The sequence below is a fragment of the Phyllobates terribilis genome, unplaced genomic scaffold (assembly GCF_046119375.1).
Source record: "Phyllobates terribilis strain yellow unplaced genomic scaffold, ASM4611937v1 Scaffold_7__3_contigs__length_470593459, whole genome shotgun sequence".
Classification (NCBI taxonomy): Eukaryota; Metazoa; Chordata; class Amphibia; order Anura; family Dendrobatidae; genus Phyllobates; species Phyllobates terribilis.
Genome location: NW_027362767.1, coordinates 236,523,146 through 236,544,301, shown reverse-complemented (window position 1 = coordinate 236,544,301; position 21,156 = coordinate 236,523,146). Strand labels below are relative to the sequence as shown.

Below are 21,156 nucleotides of genomic sequence, written 5' to 3'. Positions count from 1 at the left end.
TTATAATATAATATAAATAAAATAAATTATATATATTATTTAAATATATATAAATAATGGAATCCATTTCCGCAAGATTGATTGCATCTCAGTAAAATATTCATTATCATGATCTGATAGGAGCTTTCTCCAGATTCCTGAGTGGAAAAGGTTTATCACAACTGGCGCAAAAGTATTATCCACCACCACCCAATATAAAGCCCCCCCCATATACACTAGAATAATGTCGGCTGAACCCACCAATATCAACAGGTTCAGCCAACAGTCTAATGTCTATGGGGGGGCGCAGAAGATTGATAGTCTCGGGAAATATTGATCTGGCGTGTCCGATTTAAGACTGTTGACTGTATTGCCTCCAGGAGATAAGACGTCGCCAGACATGTCCGACAGCGGCTTTCTCATAGTGAGCACAGGAGCGCTCTGGGAAATCATAGCTCCTATATATGGACAAGACAGAAAAACAATTGGCCATCTAATGTGTGTGGCAGCGTTAAAATGAAGCTTGGTGATCCAATTTTTATAGGCAATTCAGAAGCAGGAGAAAATCTGTGTGAATGCAGCCATATTTCTTACCACGTCAGCTTCTCTATCTCTGTCTGGAAGCTCTTCTTTACTGTGCTCCATTCTAACTCCGCATCCTAGAAATATACAAGTGTATACGGTGTTAACACTAGACCGTGGACTACCTGGTGGCAGTGCCATTCACATTAGCCACTTCCAGCAGGTCCTAGATGCCAATACATCCTAGCTTTGCCAGACTTCTCCATGCCAAGTGACCTACTTATGCAGAACAAGGCAGATTTGCCATTCATGCATCCGAGAAAGCTGGGTGACAATCCGTGTGGCAACAATCCCAGGATACAAAGTGACAAGTAGAACAAGGTAAAAAAAAAAAAAAGAAAAAAAGTGTATATAAAATTACTAACAATTTTAACTATTCTTACGGGTGATCTCTCAATTTTAGATTAAAGTTAAAAACACAAAGTGAGAATTATATTTTATATGTAATAAAAAAAAAAATTCCTTCATGTTATCTGGGTTTCTGGGCCGTACATGGATCATTGTTCCGTGCACAATAACCCTACACAAGGAACCATTGTATGAAGCCCCGGTCAGCATACCTGCTTCAGCCGCTTAATGGCATACACCGTGTTCCGAATGACTGCTTTATATACACAGCCAAATCCACCCTCTCCGATAAGGAAGGACTGGGAGAAGTTTCTCGTACCCTGGGTCACTTCTTGGAAATTCCACAATAAATGCTTTGAGGGCTCTATGGCATGACTGGAGACCGGGGATTCCTGGAGGTAAAAATGAGAACAGTATAGATTACCGTACATACTTAGTAGTATATAATATTTCATTATTCTTAGAATGTCTGAAAATATTAAAAAAATAAAAATAAATTCACTTGAGAAACCCAAAGCCACCAGTCTTGTTCCTGGTTTACGGCTACAGTCACACCTCTGGGTGAAATCAATGTGTACTATGGATTGCTTTTCCACTCAGCACACGGACCCTAAAAGCCTTCATGGATTTAAACACAAATCTGTGAAAATCAAGGATCTGCGACACTCCGTGCAGGTCCGACTCTGATCTGCGACACTCCGTGCAGGTCCGACTCTGATCTGCATTGATCAGACTCAGTCATACAAGTCAATCGGGATCCGTGAAACAAGAACGCATTTCGTTATCATCTCTGCTTCCTTGTTTGACGATCTGTTAAGTGATAAATGTGAATAAAAAATAAAAAATAAAAATTCTAGGGGAGTTTTTATTGGCTTGGGAAACAAACATCTGTTCTGTGAAAAGAAAATGGACGAGAGGAAAGAAAAAAAAAACAAAAAACAGAGGAGAAAGGATAATAAAACAAGCAAAAGAGAAAAAAAAAAAAAAAAAACAAGATAGAATTAAGATGACAACTGTAAAAAAAATGGTCTGTTTCTCGCATATGGTAAAATTCACAAACATCTATGTGCTTTCTGATTTTTTTCTAGACCCATAGAGATTCATTGATTTCTATGCTCACTTGTAAAAAAATCACAGATCCTAGTTTGAGACCTGTCAGACTCCGATCAGGTCCTATTCTGATCCACGTTTCCAGATCACACTAAGTCATAAAAGTCAATGGGGATCCATGAAACACGGATGCTTCCGATTTGCTCCTGTTTTGCTTCCGTGCTTAACGGATATATTTGAATATAAATTAGAATGATAAAAAATAAAATAATCAAAAAAAAAACCTTCTAGGGGTCTTTTTATTGGTTAATGGGGGGGAAAATAAAATAACAAAAACAAAACTAACATCTTTTCAGTAAAAAAAAAAAAAAAAGTGATTTCACACAGACTAAACTACAAGGACACCTGAGAAAAAATGCTTTCCAAAAATACACAAAATAAGCAAAAAAAAGCACAAGAGCTGCACAAAGCAAACCTGATTAGATAAAATGGACTTGGCAGAAAGTTTTTATAGATGTAAGGGAATGACTCAGAGTACAATCTTTAGGTATCGGGCTACTAGATCTCCTGATAATGTGACCGCAGACATGAGCCATCACTCCGGGCATCGGCTACAGCAAAGGCAGAATACAGCACATTCATTTATGGAACAAGATAAAAGGCGCTGTATGTATAAAAGATTACTGGGCTTATCTGAAGAACAGGATTTCAGTCTGTGGTCTGTATAGTGTAGTCTCGTCAGGTTCTTCACAAACGTGTCCAAACAATTAGATCCACATTTTTAAATATATATTTTATTACTATTAAAAAATATATATATATATATATATATATATATATATATATATATATATATATATATATATATATATATATATATATATATATATATATATATATATATTTTTTTTTCCTATGACTGCAGTTTCAGGCTACACAGCGGTTTGATTGTGGTCTGTTATCATGATTGACTTCAGATTTAGCAGTGGGTTATACAGTTCACTACTCTTTACAGAATACTTTTCAGCATATTTTATCCCCTCTAGCTTCACTGCAGCAGCACCATTCCGGTATAATCCCCACAGCTTTTTATTGTCCTTTGGGGACATTTATTTATTTATTTATTTCTTTTTTTAAAGGGAAATCACTTTTACAATTGGGTTACATTAAATTTTGCAGTTTGGATTCTGAAGCCTCTATGTTGCACTTAATTGCAAGCTGCAGAATGAGTTAACTGAGAATCCGTCAGTGAGTTCATTTGGAAATTTTGGACTTACCTGAATAGAAGGGTGAGTATTACTAGTAGTGCTGTCCCTGCTGCTTTCAGAGCTTGACGCTTTGGATGGGCAAATGCTGCTGGAATTCAGATATGAGGGAGGGGGGCCAGGAAGAGGTAGTGGGTGTCCTAAAATAAAAATAAACACCACCCACACACATACAAATAAGTGTTAAAAATGTTAATTTCAATACCAAGGGACGCTAAACTAACGTGAGAATACCCCATAAAATTAAAAAATTCTGTATTCTTCTGGAAATGCATCAATAAATTGACAACCGATTGTGTTACCATTTACCTTATCAAAATGGCGGTGCCTAAACATTGTCTAACAAGCCCAAATCGGTGCTGACGTGTCAGACTGTAAAGGAATTTTACTTCCCAGTTGTCTAATTGATACATTTCCAGGAAGAATAGCAGAGGAACATTCAACAACAGAGTACGGGAACTACTTTAAAGTACCAGAATTAGGTGCAGTGTCTGTTGAGGGTGACTTTTTTTTCTCGCAGACACTGTGGTCTTGGGAAAGCAATATACGTGTGGGAGGAGAGGGGTCCTTGGCCGGATGAGTGTTTTGAGCAGCTGCCAATTTCGATACGTAATCCAAACTCCCTGTGAAAGAAGAAGGAAAGACGATTCTTAAGACATAACCACATAAACCCGACAACAATAATCTTACAGATATCTGCTCATTGCCAAAATCTGTATGTACCAACTGCAAAATCTAATGAATCTCGCAGGGCTTAAAGGGGACTGGTCATCAGGTCAAAAGAGGGCAGATTTTGCTCTTATTTTATTCCCGCTGCTCCCGAGTATCCCAGTTTTTGTTTTTTTATTTTTAATCCGCCATACGGTTCCAGAGATATGGGCCTTTTTATTTAGAACTAATTTAGGTGGTATTTAACAAGGGGCGTGTCTCAGGATCCTCAGGGGCGTGTCTTTAGGATGCTTTGCATTATTACCCTGTAAACCACACCCCCTAGTAAAGACCATAAAAATTAGAACAAAATAAAAAGGCCCCCTATCTCTGGTGCCGTATGGCGGATTTGAGAAAAAACAAAAACAAAAAAAACGGAATAGTGAGGGGAGCAGCAGAAATAAAATATGCACAAAAATTACCACTTCTAACCCCTTCTTTAATAGAAGTTCTAAGATGACCGTCCTGGAGGCCTTCAGTAAGTCCCTGGCGGCCACGCGAGCCCAGTGGCACACTGATATTCCGATTGCTGCAGTTGCAGACTATTTCCTGGGGGTTTCTTTTTCCTAGTTTTCCTTTTTAAGAGAAAAGATGAATTTGGCACGCTTCACTCACGGCACCACTTTTGTAGCTTCTTACTCCTGGAAACAGGTTTGTGCCATTTACTGTTATGTTGGTAAAATTATTCACAATGTCTCTAATTTACATTTCAAAAAGCAAGGAGATAACTTTCTGCTCTCAACCAAATACAGTCCTACAATCAGCAGGACCGGTCCATTAATCAGATGTAAAGCTGTAGGAATTCGAAGACCTCCTGCCGTTCTCAAAAAAATTCACTAGCAAACACGCGGCATCAGGCGGTTATAAACTAGTATGTATAATGCTAGATACAGCGAGCACGAGCGGCGCTCACACAGCTCCGCAGCTTATTAGTGACACACGTCCCCACAATGACAATGTATTTGGGTAGGATAAAATTATGAAAAGGCAATATGACAATGTATCAATGGCCCCACAACTGTAATGCCAGACACCAGATGCAACTCCTTAAAGCAGGTCACAGGCTTAGGAAAGTCCTTCGCCAGTTATCTTCCACTGCTCTGCTAGACTGACATGTTATTCCTATAGAGGAGAGATTAAAAGCGACTGTCAGACAGTCCAATTCTGCTTGACCTCGGGGGGAAGGGGGCAGAGGTAATGGGCACCTTCTTCCGACACGCCCCAGGGGAGGTAATGGGCACCTTATTCCGACGCACCCCAGGGGAGGCAATGGGCACCTTATTCCGATGTGGGAGGCAATGGGCACCTTCTTCCGACGCGCCCCAGGGGAGCAGGGCTGTGGAGTCGGTAAGCTAAACCTCCGACTCCAAAGTTTCCACGACTCCGACACCGACTCCCTCATACATGGTTCATGTTTAAGTGATGAATCTGTGCTACACTAAATTTATCTCAGCTAAAAGTCTAGACCCTTAGATCAGGAATAGGACAGACATTTATAGGACATTTCAGAACTTTCCCAAGTTCTTATGAAAAAATATTCCCCACAAACTGCATTGAACTACTGTACCCAATTTCTAATATATTTTAGGAGTCGGAGTCGGTCCATTTAATACCAACTCCACCAAAATGAACTCTGACTCCGACTTCACAGCCCTGCAGGGGAGGCAATGGGCGGCTTCTTACGACGCGCCCCAGGGGGGAGGCAACGGGCGGCTTCTTACGACGCGCCCCAGGGGGGAGGCAACGGGCGGCTTCTTACGACGCGCCCCAGGGGGGAGGCAACGGGCGGCTTCTTACGACGCGCCCCAGGGGGGAGGCAACGGGCGGCTTCTTACGACGCGCCCCAGGGAGAGGCAACGGGCGGCTTCTTACGACGCGCCCCAGGGAGAGGCAACGGGCGGCTTCTTACGACGCGCCCCAGGGAGAGGCAACGGGCGGCTTCTTACGACGCGCCCCAGGGGGAGGCAACGGGCGACTTCTTACGACGCGCCCCAGGGGGGAGGCAACGGGCGGCTTCTTACGACGCGCCCCAGGGGGAGGCAACGGGCGGCTTCTTACGACGCGCCCCAGGGGGAGGCAACGGGCGGCTTCTTATGACGCGCCCCAGGGGGAGGCAATGGGCGGCTTCTTACGATGCGCCCCAGGGGGAAGCAATGGGCGGCTTCTTACGATGCGCCCCAGGGGGAAGCAATGGGCGGCTTCTCTGAGCAGCAACAATCAACTCTTTTAGCTGCAGTGAAGTATACTACTACAGAGACGAGAGTCACTATCACAAAGGGACTTTTATCGTTTACCGTGGGGGTCCCAAGTGTGAATATTGAGCATATTACTTCTCAGTATTGTCCAGTCCTTTACATGCTGTAAAGTTGTTCTACTGCTCAAATATATTGGGCCACATTTTTTACAAAACACAAAAAAAACCCAACCAAACTCACAGCAATCAAAAATATTGAGTGCCCGCAATAAATTCAGCTTCCTTAAGATGAACAGAAGATCCTTAAGTCGAGCATTTCTGTATGTCCAGTTCCAAATGAGCTCTTGTGTCCGATTCCTCCGGGGTCCCTGCTCCAGGAGCCGCAGCGCTGTCTGGTCAGTGATAATCATGGAAGCTGAAAAACAGAAAATAGTGATATTGCTGTAAGTAATGTTATTCAGGATAAAGACATTTCAGCAGAAGCTGTTCCAAAAAAAAAAAAAAAAAAAAGAAGTGTTCATCCAGTCATATCTCTATACATCAGGCAGCACAAGATGATGAAAGGGGGAGCGGAGAATGTAAATGGAGGCTTAAAGGGGTTGTGTGGTTTATACCCTACTAGACAATTCAGAGTTACTTGAGGGGTCCAATATTTAGGATAGTCATCTCTTGACCAGACCACAAACTGCCTATGAAGAGCAAGGATTATAAAAGGATGCCATGTAATGCTTAGCTTTGCCAGTAGAGGCGCTGCAGGCAAACTGAACACTGCCAGGTGTTATCACAAAAGTGCATCTGATCATTCCCAATCCAGTCACCCAAACACTTAAACCAACTTTAAAAACAACATAACTAACCAATTCTGCACTAATTTTACTGAGTTTGAGAAGTAAAAAAAGGGAATGTGAGATTTTTTTTTTTTTTTATAGGAGGTGATGCCAGGATATCACCTGGTGATGCCTGACATTATCGTAGACTGGTGCAGAACCAGTGTTAAGGGATTGACTAAAGGGCACAACCATTATAACCCTGGACCATGCAAGGGTCTGGAGAAGAAGCTAATAAAAAAAGAGTAACTGCACCTTTAAGAGAAGACGCATTCTCCCATCCTGACCTCCCCAAACACATGAACGCTTGGGTCGGCAGACCACTGACAGCGGATTATCTCCCTTGAAAACAAAATGATCTGGTCCAGAGTTTTCAACTGCCCGATTCTTCAGCCAGATTATGGGGGGAGGGGAGTGGGCGGGAAGCCCCCCACACTTGTCCCACCAACTTTCACTTTCATCTAATGTGTATAGGGACTTTAAATTCAGCTAACCGTTCTCCACACCTCGCCTGCATATGGCATGCACATATTATCAACTCTGAGAAGAAAGGATTGGGCATGTTGAAAAATCAAGATGCCCAATCCTTCCTTCACCCCTACATCTGCCATCAGTGGAGAGTCAGGACTCTGATACACATTAGCTGGTGGAAAATATTATACGCTGACTGTAAAGAAAGGGGCTGAGAAATATTTCACACATCCTGACATTGAAGATTACATTAAGTGATCACAAACCAGACGGCATTACTATGGATCTTCTGCTCATCCTGGAGAGTTATACTTTGGGGAAGGGGCTACTTAAATATAAAAATTCCTGTGTTCACTTGTTAATATCCATCAGATATTGTAATTATTGCATTGGTATAAAAACAATTTTATTTTATTTTTTTTTATCCATGTTTGATCCAGATCAGCACAAAAATTACAATTAGACATTCTCCCGGAGATGAGTATTTGAGATGACGGCTGCTTTGTTGCATCGTTCTCATCCATGGAGGCAGATGTTCTGTTAATTAGGAATTGTGTCCGAGCCGCTCCCAGTGTGAAGCCCGCACTTTATGCCAATATCATAATTAATTTCTGGTTACGTATTTTGGACATTGTTCTGAAGAAAATCAGTGGCCTAATCTGTAGCTGGGTCGTTTCTAGTAGTCACGGCTGCGGAATCAGATTTCATTTTATCAAAGTACACAGCAAAAAACTTGTCTAGAGCCGCAGTGAAGACATGGATATATGTATACAGTATATGGTCACCTTAGGTTTACGGAATAATAAACTGAACGGGAACAGCACAGCGCCATTCAAAGTGTGGTGGCCATTCTCAGGTACTGCAGTTCAGCTCATTCACTTCCATAGAGGGGGAACTGCCATACCCTAGCACGGCCACTAGGGCTGTGCTTTTCCAACTCCATTAACTGTTTATATCCAAACTGCTGATCGGCGGTGGTGTAGTGTAAGATTTTCATCGATCTGATATTGAGGACCTACTTGGAGGATAAGTCATCAATATCTTAAGCCTGGAATACTCTAACAGGTTAAGATTTTTATTTTATACCATTAGTTTAAAACAAATGGACAACCCCTTTAAGGGTCTCATTTCCCTTTCCAAAAAAAAGCAAACTGACCACCAACTATAATTTTGGGGGGCGTTCAGAAAGTCCAACAGCGCCAACTATAGTTCTGCTTTGAAGGAAAAAAGGTTCAAAGGCCCTACAAGAAAAAACATTGACAGCTCATTTATAATAAGTGGGTAACGGACTGGATTCATTTAGTTATCATGGAGAGAACCTCCTTCAGCGAGGCCGACAACTACACACTTCTTCTCAGGATTTTTTTTTTTTATATGCCACTGATATGGACATCTGCAAATAATGAACATTCCAAGATATCAAAGGAAAACCGTGATCGGGACCATTCCAGAAAATTCTGCGGAACTGATACTAAAGGGGAGTTCTCGGAAGAAAAACGCCAGAAGATCATCTGTTATCAATAACCTGAATATAAATCGGGGAAAAAAGTAAAATAAATTACTAATGAATTTTGGAAGATGAGAGGGGGGATTTTTTTTCCCAGTTGATTTTCATTTGCATAAAAAAAAAAAAAAAAAAACACCTTATAGGGGAACTCCTACTTTATTTACTCCGCAAAGGCATGACAATAATGAGCAGATCGCTGAAGGGTCACCAAAACAAATAATGTCATTGAAATGTCTGATCTCACTGTCATGTCTATGGAGTAAAAGGTCCCTATACATTATGATTGTTTGTCCGGCAGCCATCTCTCCGGACTCCCCCATATACAGGAACGCTCGCTCGGCTGAGCACTCCCATGATCTTTATGAGAGCGCCGCTCCCAGACTCGTCTGGCGCCTCATCTCCGGGGAGAATCAATAGATCGGTCATTGGAAATACAACTAGACAGATCGTCCGTTCCTCCGAGATCATCCATCCACGGAGAGTAGAGAGGTCCCCATACACGAGACTGTCAGCCGATCCTGCAATTATACAATCTAATGTGTACAGGGGTCTTAATTCTACAAACAGTCCATGTCTAGGAGTCCACAGCAGAACATCTCCAAGTCAGGAGCACGGGGGATGCATTACAATGCAGAGTACAGACTGCTGCAGGGAAAAGAATTACCCCCCAAACCAGCATCCCCCCCCCCACCAAAAAAAAAAAAAAATCTTGTATTTATTTTATTTTTTTTACTTTTCTGCAGTTTACTTTTTCACTTGAGTTTAAGTAGTCTACATCCAATGAGTGCTGCTAAAAACTAAACTAAAAATTATATTATAAATGTTATATTCTAAAACAACAACGTAAAGCTGTACCAGATCCATCACACGACAGACAGCAACACTACCCAAACAGACACCGTTGACTATAATGGGGGTCTGTCAAACTTCCATTATTTTATGGTGAAATAAAAAATATTCTACTTTTTTAATGGATTCTGCAACACAGACTCAGTATGGAGCCTCCTAGAATAATAGATCAGTCAACATCAACTTGTTGATGGTTTCCAGGAAGCCAACACAAACTGAAAATAACTCCTACAATAATAACCTGTTGCAGAGACACTAGGATTTCCTATGTGCAGACTATAAAAGGCAAAGGCGACTGACATGTGAAGCTTTACTTCAAGTCTGAACAACAGCAACCGGCCTCGTTCCCATGTAAATAAGTAAAAAGCGACGACAGATTAAAATATTAAATCACCCAGAGAACGGATCACATATACATAAAATTAAAATACACTTGTCTCACACTTTTTCCTTTCTTGGCCTCGTTTCAGAGAATATGAATGATAACAAAAAAAAAACCTTCTCCACTCATGGTTATTGGTTGGGTGAAGCCATTTATTGTCAAAAACTATTGTGTTTTCTCTTTTTAAATCTTAATGACAACCAAAAACATCCAAATGACCCTGATCAAATATTCACATTTCCTGCTGATTTTGGCCTGATAACATGCACAGAATTTGACACAAATGGGTTTGAATGGCTACTGAAGGTAACATCCTCACATGTGACCAGTTTGCTTGTAATCAGTGTGTGTGAATAAAAGCTGAGTGAGTTTCTGGGATCCAGACAGACTCTTGCATCTTTCATCCAGCCACTGACGTTTCTGGATTGCGAGTCATAGGGAAAGCAAAAGAATTGTTAACGGATCTACGGGAAAAGGTAGTTGAACTGTATAACACAGGAAAGGAATACAAAAAGATATCCAAGGAATTGATAATGCCAGTCAGCAGTGTTCAAACTGTGATTAACAAATGGAAAATTAGGGGCTCTGTAAAAACCAAACCAGGGGGCCAACAAGGCCTATGATGAAAGGAACACCATTCCTACAGTAAAGCACGGAGGTGGATTGCTGATGTTTTGGAGATGTGTGAGCTACAAAGGCACAGGAAACTTGGTAGAAGTTGAAGGAGAGATGAATGCAGCACGTTAACAGTAAATACTGGAGGAAAATTTGCACTCATCAGCCCGGAAACTGCACATGGGACGTACTTGGACGTTCCAACATGACAACGATCCAAAACACAAGACCAAGTCGACCTGTCATTGGCTACAGCAGAACAAAGTGAAGGTTCTGGAGTGGCCATCTCAGTCTCCTGACCTCAATATCATTGAGCCACTCTGGGGAGATCTCAAGAGCGCAGTTCATTCTAGACAGCCCAGGAATTTACAGGAACTGGAGGCTTTTTTGCCAAGAAGAATGGGCAGCTTTACCATCTGAGAAAATAAAGAACCTCATCCACAACTACCACAAAAGACTTCAAGCTGTCATTGATGTTAGAGGGGGCAATACACGGTATTAAGAACTGGGGTATGAGAACTTTAGATCAGGGTCATTTGGATGTTTTTGGTTGTCATTAAAATTTAAAAAGAGAAAACACAGTAGTTTGACAATAAATGGTTTCACCCAACCAATAACCATGAGTGGAGAAAAAGATTTTTTTGTTATCATTCATATTCCCTGAAACAAGGCCAAGAAAGGAAAAATTCTGCCGAGGTATGTAAACTTTTGAGCACAACTGTATTAACTGCACCGACTACATGGATGTAATATAAGTTAAAGGGCTCATACAGAGATCAGGGGTACGTACGCAGCTCACGTGCTTGTCAATGCAGCAACGGGTTATAGGGAAACAAGCCCCTAACACTAAATTCTTTCACAAGAAGAACTAAAAATCAAGCTCATACTTTGATCCACTTATGACATTTATAGGCTTGAAAATAACCCCCGAGGATCCACCCACGGCTTTTCCCATAATTCCCTATGACTGCTGCGTTTCGATCAATGGGATTGTAAAGTTTCAGTTTCATCAGACTCTTGCTGGAGTTTGTACAAGAGGAGCAGCTGTGATTCATCCAAAAAGTTACTGATCTGGCATTAATGCTCGTCACAACTACAGGGCATCGATTCACGGAAATCGCATATTGATCCATTTAAAGCGACGCTCCGTGTCTGAACAGTGGAGCGAAGACACACATCTTCAGTTTTGACATCTGCTGAAAAACCTGCCCCCCCCCCCCCCAACATGTTGCAGTATCTAAGCCATCAGCTATATAAAACCGCTACCATTAACGTGCCCACCTTCTAATGAAGAGATGACTCTGCATAAGGTGTCCTGTCTACACAGCAAAGCTGACAAGTGAGCTGCAGAAGACAGAAACTGTCAGTGTATTGTTGATTTTCATATATATGGATAATCACACGTACAAAATGTATCCAAGTACGTCATTTTTTGATGATAGCTTGTAGTTCTAATTGTTGCATTTATGTGCCATTATTTTACAAGGTATTTTGGCATAAAGTTTTGTAATCAACACCAGCCAGTCAGTGTTTTAGTTAAACTAAAATCTAGTTTTGCTTTTCCAGAAAGAGCAGCCGATTCAATCCACAGAAATAAAAATACATTCCGCAGATCTGCATCATACTGAACAGCAAATGATTACACTCTGGCTGACGAAAAAATAAATCCCCAAGCATAAAAAACATCCCATGCCTCACCGCAGGGTCTGTGAAATGATTCACCAGAGGATCCCTTTGATCTTGGAATCCAATGTCACCTTCAGTTCTACAATGACAAGTAGACCATCCGAACCTACTGCCAACCCCCAAGACAAGGGGCGCTGGATAGGTCTTCCAGCCACTTACCCTTGATCTTACCATAGAAATTACATTCTCATTATGGCTTACGTGGTCACATTTAAATTATTAATAGTTACAGGAGTTGTCTATAGGTCTGGCCATGTTTAACTGTAAAAATGATCTATGGTGACCTTGTGACAAGGCATTGATGAGGGTTGTAGGTGAGAAACATCTAATGCAGGGTATGTGAACACTCTTTTTCAGGAGGCAAAAAAACATTGTTTTTCCAAGCTGAACACACTTCAGGAAACTCCTTTTCTTTGGCACTTTTTACCTTTTTTTTTTGTCGTTTCCCGAGCGCTATTTAGACATTTTTGTCTGCCAGTGATTGGAGCATTTTCTCAGCAGTTTAGGGGCGTTTTTTTTTGTACTTGTGTCTTCTAGATGTTTTTGAAGCAAAAACGCAGATATAACACTCAAAGAGACACCCGGGGGCGTCCTCATAGCTTTCCCATTGACATGTATTGTAAAGTATGGAGCATCTTTGGAGTCACTTTGTGTGGTTAAATGATGATGAAAAGCCTGAACATATGAACAGCGAGTGGTTTTCGCATTTTGTTAGCCCATTTTCAGGTGGGTTTAGAGGGCATAGATACCTTTAGAATTTTGCCACTATGCAATAGTTGCCAAATCTAGTGCCTACTACCAACCCCTCCAAACATGGTGTCTCTACACTAGCACCAATAAACACCATTGGGTGAAGACTAACTTCTTTATTCAAATGATTATTCACTATGAGCCTACTTTGGGGTGTACTAACCAGTGGTGAAAGAGAAGTAAAAAAATAATACTTCTAAAGGCGTGGGCATGTGGTGCTGAGCGCCACATTCACAATGTCTATGCCAATGTCCACACAGCCTGAAGATTAGTGGAAGTGTGAACGTCCAGGCTGCGGTTTACAGGTGTTGGCACATTGGACATTCCTTCTAATATTACATGTACAGCCCAGTGATTCATGGGGAGTTATTTTGGGAAAACATTTGTGAGTCACAATAATTACAGTTCATAAAACAGAAGTTACAATAATAAAATACATCATAAAACCAAGACTGGAAGAGAAGCAAAAGCATTGAGTAAGGACACGACACAGGAGTCCTGATTAGCCAATGATCTGCACCATACCTTCGTGGTTTGTGGGCACCTATGTCCTTAACGTTAGCCATGGATGTGGCAGCAGTCGCCAGCTTCAATCATCAGATTTGTAGGTCGTCATCACCATATTAAGATTTCTAGAAATTACTCCTAAGTACATACCCTTGGTGGGGGGCAGGGGTAATTTAGGACCACCAGTTTACATACAAAAACATTAAACGAAAAAGTTTAGTAACGGTCGATAAATTGTTTTACTTAAAAACTGCTCTGATTCGGAGTTGCAGAGCTGCATTTCCAATTCTGCAAGCTTCAGAGCTGAAATCTTAAAAGTATTTATTGCCCGTTTAAGGTCAACACAGAGCATTTTCTAGTCATTTACACTATGGGGAAACTATTTTTTTTATTTTTTTTTACAAAGGCACTGTAAGTAATCTAAAAGTCTAACTAGTCCACTTCATTAAAAAGGTGCTTAAATGGGCTGTCCAGTAAAAACAAGTTATTAACTTTCCACTTGCTGATCGGTGAGGGTCCGACCCCTGGTACCAGCTTTGATCGGCAAATCAGGGAATTTTTATCCCAGTTATAAACTGGAGTGGCCGGTATGACACCGGAGCCCAGCTCCATTAACTATGTGCAGCGCTCCGCAGCCCTGCAGGGAATGAATGGAGCAGCGGTCAAGTATGTGCACGGCCGATCCATTCTGAGGAGGGTAAAAAAGTGCCCTGCACTGGGAGCAGATAGATTCCCCCTATCTTGCGGATGGGGGATAACTTGTTTTCACCGGAAAACCACTCTAAAAGGCAAATTGTGAATGCAGCTCTGGAGGATAGAATAGGCTGTAACTGAGGATCAGTGCAAGTTTTTATTCTTTAATATCGTATCTTAAAACAAGTATTCCAGCAGCAACACGTTACCACATACTATGTTACACCCATCACTGGGACATCTGCCTATCGCCGGACTTGTGCCCTTACTATTCTCCCGTCCTGAACTTGCTGCACAACTGCAGCCAAGAAGATTGGACGGAGCGCCAGGACTTCGGGGGGGGGGGGGGGGGGGGGGGGGGTCACATTGGTAGGACCCACACCGATCTAACCATAATCACAACTCCAGGGAACAGGGGCCAACTTGTTTAGGCTGGAATACTTCTTTAACATAAACTGGTATTTAGAAAAAAAACAGGTCTGTCCAACAATTAAAGGGGGGATTTTTGTAGAGGAGAGCAAAAAAAAAAAAAAAAAAAAAAAAAAAAAAAAAAAAAAAAAAAAAAGGAACTGAAAGCGGAGTTCATGTTTTGTTTTATTTTAGATCTGCTAATAACTAGATGGGAGAAATGCCAACGTCCGGTCCCAGGGTGACAAACCATTGTGGGGGATTTTATTTTCCGCTTTCAATTCAGAAGCCTTGGACAACACAAGCGGGTGATTGACTGTTTCAGACAGTGTGTGCCGCCAGAACAAACACTCAAATTCCTTTCCGCTTCGCTTTAGCCTTTTATATGATCATTTATCTGATATTACCCGCAATAATTAACTTCTCTTTCAATAGTGTATGGTTATACACAAAGAGCCCCTATATACTGATTTCAGCAGGACAGACCAATTACTTTATGGGTTGGGAGAGAGGATGGGCATGTTGATTTTCAACATGTTTGATCCTTTAATACCCCGAAAGATAAGCTGCGGCTGGACACCTGTGTACTGACTGTGGTCTCATTCCTCGTTGGAACAAAAAAAAGAGCACATGCACCTGATTGCGGTGTAATGTGTACAGCCAGATTAAAGGGGTATCGACAGGATATACCATAGGTTTCCCAATAGGTTTATATCTTGATAAAGCCCCGACACTTTCAGAAATGGGGAGAGCGTGCAGATGTATATTGAGCACAGTCATGACACAGTTGGGACAAACCTGTCGAAATAGTTATACCTACTTATCCAAAATGACAAATGGCTGATAACTGTGGACAATAGAAGGCTATATTTTTTGTCACTCTATTCGGCTATTTCCAGCTCTGACTGGAGCATGCGCAGCCACTTTATTATAAGCTCTATTCATTCTGGCGATCAGTGGAGATCTCACCAGTTGAACCCCCACTAAGTTATTCACCCATCCTGGGGGAGGACCCCTTTAATATTTTCAAATAATGTTAACTAAAGCGGCGGATTTTGGCAGGATCGGCTGACCACCTAATGTGTTTGACTTGCCTCTTATTAAAAGTCATTCCCATTCTCAAGGATTTTTTATTCTGTACTTTACTGCTTGTTGCCAAGGTTCCTGTCACCTCTGCAGTCTATCAGTGGTGGCCAGTCCTCTGGACCAGGAGCGCAGCGCTTACAAGCTTTTTGCTATATAGTGTGCTGGATTCAGTGTCCTTGTGTTCCACCGATGCTCCAGTAGCAAAGCTGCCTCTGCTTGTAACATTGGAGAAGGCACAGAGCAGACCAGCCCCTGGCAAGCAGAAGCCAGGGGGCCTCATCAGGAGCACACCAGCCCCTGGCAAGCAGAATCCAGGAGGTAGGGGGAGCAGTGCGCTCCTGATCGATGAGAATAACCCTTTCCTTACAAGCCATGCTGGCTGAAGCTTTAGTATATTTCCGTGTACAGATATTACGATCATACACAGGGCGTCTCATCTATCTAATCCAGCGTCTCCACTTTATGCACAGTAAACGGTAGTTAATTGGACTTTACGGTACGAACCTCAAGCCCGATGCTTCATCCTAATCCTTCCTGTGACACAAAGCCCAGAGTTCAGCACAATAGGATGCAAAAACATATCCGCAATGAGCTTGGCATGATTCCCAGTAAAAGCCATAGAGGGGGGGGGGAAGGGTAGGCCCTGATAATAGGAACTGCATAATGGGGGCTCGCAGCGCGACTCCAGTGATGTGGGCTAAATATAAAGCAATCAAACCTACACACAGCGACGGTATAACAAGCATCTACACAAATAAAACCAAAAAAATTAAAGCCGAACTGCACCGCAAAAGTGGAGAATTCAGTTTCCTGCTGCAATCGCCCATTAAGACCAGGGCTACGTGTGGCCGCATGATCATGAATGGGATTTCCGCTGCCACATTAAGGGTTGCAACACAACCCCATTCACCATCATTACTTTTGAGTCGTCACAAGGCCACAAGTCACCATGTAGCCCTTATCCCAAGTGTCCCTTTAACCGTCCATCACTTATGCCAACAGGAAGTAGGAAATGGATGCAAGGCAGTGTGAGGGCGGGCTCAGACTACGCAGAGCTTGATTGTAGTCTGTAACCATAGAGACACACATCGCTCTGCATAGAAGCTGCGTACACAGATTTTTTTGTAAAGGAATGCCGTGCTTTAAAAAAGACAAAAAACACATTCAACCATTTAATTAAAATTCTCAAAAAAAGGAGAAGTTTTGGAATTTCCACACAAGAGCTGTACAATTTTAGCAGCCTCTCCAGAGCCCCGTTTCTATACATAACTGGGTGCCCCCCTGAGGTGGCATGTGCTTCCATCACACACGTATGGCATATCCTGTGGATGTCCTTCTATTAGTGCCATAAGCAGTTCTGAATTTATTTTTATTTTTTTTTTATTCTGAAAAAAATTAAACATAAGGCTATGCGCCCACGATGCAGAAATGCTCAGGATTTTTTCTGCAAAATAATTGGTAGTGCTGCGTTTTTTTCTGCAATGATAATCCGCAGCGGAAATTTCCGCAGCATGTGCACAGCACATGAGGATTATCATTGGGGAACATGGCAGGCCTTCTACCAAGCGTTTAAGCGTTTCTGCAGCGTTTTTTGCTGCTGCGGATACGCTTAAACGCATCGTGGGCACACAGCCATACTGTCATTCACATCATACTCTATAAATATAGCATTAAAGGAAGGGATTAGTAGTGGGCGTCACGCGGCTTTAGGATGAGGAAGTAAATCTATATTATGAAGGTGGGGACTGTCCCAATATAAAGGGCGGCAGCCGAGAGAGCAGCATCAGCGCTAATGCACGCCCTACAGCAAAAATAAATAAAAATATACTTGTTGTGGGTATTTTTTGTGTCGCACATTTCCTGTGGAAGAGGAGAACATAATACGACAGCGGCAGGTGACTGTGAATGGAGAAAACTGCTTGAAATCAGTATCTGCTTAAATCAGAGGCATAAAAATCCCTCCTCAGCAGGAAGTATTAACCCTGAGTTGTAAATGATTTGCAAAGTACAAGTAGAAATATTAACAGGGAGGATTAGGAAATCTCACCTACATATACAGCGGCCATGTTTCAGGGTGGTTCGGCACCTTTCTGACTGCAGCAGGCAGATACGTACGATGGTTCACCAGCTGTCTAAACCAACCAAATTGCTTGGATCATATTCTAAGATGTTTAGGAGGAATAAAGCTGACTTCTGATTGGCTGTCATGGGCAGAATCCCAGAAAAAGCCATCGGAGCGTGCACTGATCTGGTCCGGTGTGCCGATGAGACAGCGCATGAAGCTGCACATAGTGCAAGAAATCACACTGCCATCCATGTGTAATGTCCGTTTATTCTTAACCCAGTCATCCACACATATATACGTTATATAGTAGGAGGTGCGTCATTAACGTTTCTCATGTCTGTCTCTAAAATTACAGCCACGGGGTTTTTAGAGGGAAAGCTGAAGTCGTGGTTTTTGGATTCCGTTTCCCCCTCGGTGTTACAGTTTTGCCTGCTGAGGTCATAGCTGATTTTGTGCCAGTTTTAATTCCATTAGTCAGAAATAAGAAATACTCAGACAAGGCTCCTTCATATGGAAAACCGCTCAATCTGTATCTGTGACCGCTGATCTATGGGATATATATTCTATCTACATACACGCAGAGTAGTTCTGAAACCTTGTAAAACGGGGGCAAGAAACAAAATGTATGGCTTTGCCATGATGTGGCTCCATTATCACTGACCTGGCCTTGTAAAATAATTTATACCCTACTGATCATCAAGACTATTCTTTTAAAGAGGACTCGCCATAAATATGTAACCTTTTAACGTGGTGTAAATGCCGCTGTTCTCCTGAATCCGGCGATATTTTTCTTTTCTTCCTGCGCCTCTCCGTTCTGGAGATATGGCCCTTTCTTCCCTGTAAATAAATCTAGTCTTTTAGCCAAGTGGGCGTCGTCATCAAGAAAACTCCACCAGAGAAGGGAGATAGATAGATAGATATTTGGGTAGACTATTATTTTTTTATATAGAACAAAAACTAAAATTGCAAGGTTCTCCTACCCATTAAAGGGGTGGTTCCCCTTCAGAAAAGTTTTCCTATATGCCCCACTTGTAAAAAATCAAAATGTACTTTACTTCCCACTCCCCGAGTCCAGCCGAGTCTCCACCGCTGCTTTATTATCTTAAGTGCTAATGTCACGTCGACAGCGTTGCAGCCAATCAGTGAGCTTACGCAGCTCTGCCTGAGTATTCAACGTGAGCAGCTGAGCTCACTGATTGGCTGCAGAGCTGTCGACATGACATCAGCGCTGCAGACAATACCAGACACCCGGAGCAGTGGTGGAGACTGCAGGCAGGACGCAGGGAGGAGTTTAACTACTAACTGATCCGCGGAGGCTCCACGTGCCACCGTACGGGTGCTGGGCACACAGTGATGCCATGAGAATAAGGCACCAGGTCAGATTTACACCAAAACAAGAAGTGCAAAACAAAGAAAGAAAAAGAGAAGTCGCCTTTACACCTTCCTCATCATAGGATCCCTGTGTGAACATGGCCTGCCGGTGTTTAATGCTTCTCTCCAGACTACATTTAAAAGGGTAACTGCTGTTTTATTCTTTTTTTTTTTTTTTTTTTTATTATTATTTCATAAGTACACATGAAAATAAGAAACTTCGTAATATATCTTATCAGAGAAATCTGCCGCTTTCTCCTGGACTGAGATTTCATTCTCAATTTATAGGAAAAAAAATCTGTCTGCAGTGAATACAGACTTTCCCATTACTGAGATAGGAGATGACAGTTGGTGATTATAAAGTTCTATGGAGTAATGTTACTGTCGTTTCAGGAGAACTTGCAGCAGAATTTCTGTGTCGGCCTCCAGCTCCTCCATAGAACTCTATAATCACCAACTGTCACCTCCTATCTCAGTAATGGGGAGATCTATCTTCACTGCAGACAGATTTGTTCCTATGAATTGAGCGTGAAAGATCAGTCCAGGAGGAGAAAGAAACAGATTACAAAGTTTCTTTTTTTTCATGTGTACTAATGGATTTACCAAATAAAAATGAAAATTCAAAATAACGGTGTTAAGCCAAGATCGACCTCAGGATTTGTTCAAGATGACGAACGCAACCTGCTGAGCAGAAGTCTTACACTCATCTCCTGTCCTGCAGATGTATGCCAACGTATCATGCTCTGACTTTCCAAGCACACTTTATTTACAATATATACATTCACGCTATTTTATTCAACAATTTTTTAACGTTACAGACCGAAAAAAAGTATTCTTTAGACATTTTGAAATGCACCGTTATACATTTCATTACGCCTTTCATTGAGCATAATGGAGAAAAAAAAAACAACAAAAAAAAACACCTTTTTATGGACAAAGAAAAATGAGGTCAACTACTTTAAAAAAAAGAATGTCACTATGTTTCGTCAGGTTTAGGTCATTGTGGGTTTTTTTTTTTCTTTGAATATGACAAAATGTTTTTTTTTAACTACATCTTGTCCATTTTAGTCTATGGATGCGCTGCCATATACATCTGGAAACGGATTTTTTTTTTTTTTTGTTTGTTTGTTATTGACCTGTATATGTCCAATAAGTGTGAACGAAGCCTTACCCCGGATGGGGAGGGTGGAATGTGAGCAATGTGCTCCGTGGATGTGGAGGATCAGGACGGCTTTGCACAGACTTCACCACGCTGATATAATCCACATTCTAGCTAAAATCCGCTGACAGCTTTGCTGCAATCCTTCTGCCATCTTTACTGTAAGAGTGACAGCTCTCGCTGCCATCAGTGGAAGCCCGGCAGAAAGTGGAAAATTGCATAACTAGCAACACCCCAATATATTCTTATCAACTGACCATGATAATTATCATGAAGAATTGTCATTCAGGGATCTGGGAAAGCTGGGTGATCTGTCTCGGAGGAAATGCAGTGTTCTTTGAGGTTTTATCGTCTCACTTGGTAAAAGTCCCATTTCACAACTGCGACACTTCCACGCGTTATCCTCCACGTCTTTGTCAGAAATACAGTGTAAAATAGGAAGAGACGTGGTGTGTACACGCCACATAATGTAATCATCGGCTGCCTCTAGAAACACTGGAATCTCCCTGCAGAAATTCTGTACGGGCCGTTAATCACATACAGGAGTGATTCACACTAAGGAAACCCCCTATATACATACAACAGATTTCTCGTGTATACAAATAAATAGTTGGCAGAGCATGGATTTCCTAATACAAAGCTACAAATCCTCTG

At 41.9% G+C, this 21,156-nt stretch overlaps 1 protein-coding gene across 2 annotated transcripts in view; it reads right to left on the bottom strand.

Annotated features, from left to right (window-relative positions):
- The window catches only part of IRAK1 (interleukin 1 receptor associated kinase 1), a 56,182-nt gene that overhangs the window by 24,461 nt on the left and 10,565 nt on the right, over positions 1-21,156 (bottom strand). For both annotated transcript variants that reach the window (XM_073639842.1, XM_073639843.1), the window contains exons 2-6: positions 6,368-6,541; positions 3,698-3,847; positions 3,237-3,364; positions 1,122-1,301; positions 574-638 (exon numbers count right to left, since the gene is read on the bottom strand). In XM_073639842.1, the coding sequence (XP_073495943.1) occupies positions 574-638; positions 1,122-1,301; positions 3,237-3,364; positions 3,698-3,847; positions 6,368-6,541 (697 nt within the window). The remainder of the gene's footprint in view (positions 1-573; positions 639-1,121; positions 1,302-3,236; positions 3,365-3,697; positions 3,848-6,367; positions 6,542-21,156) is intronic.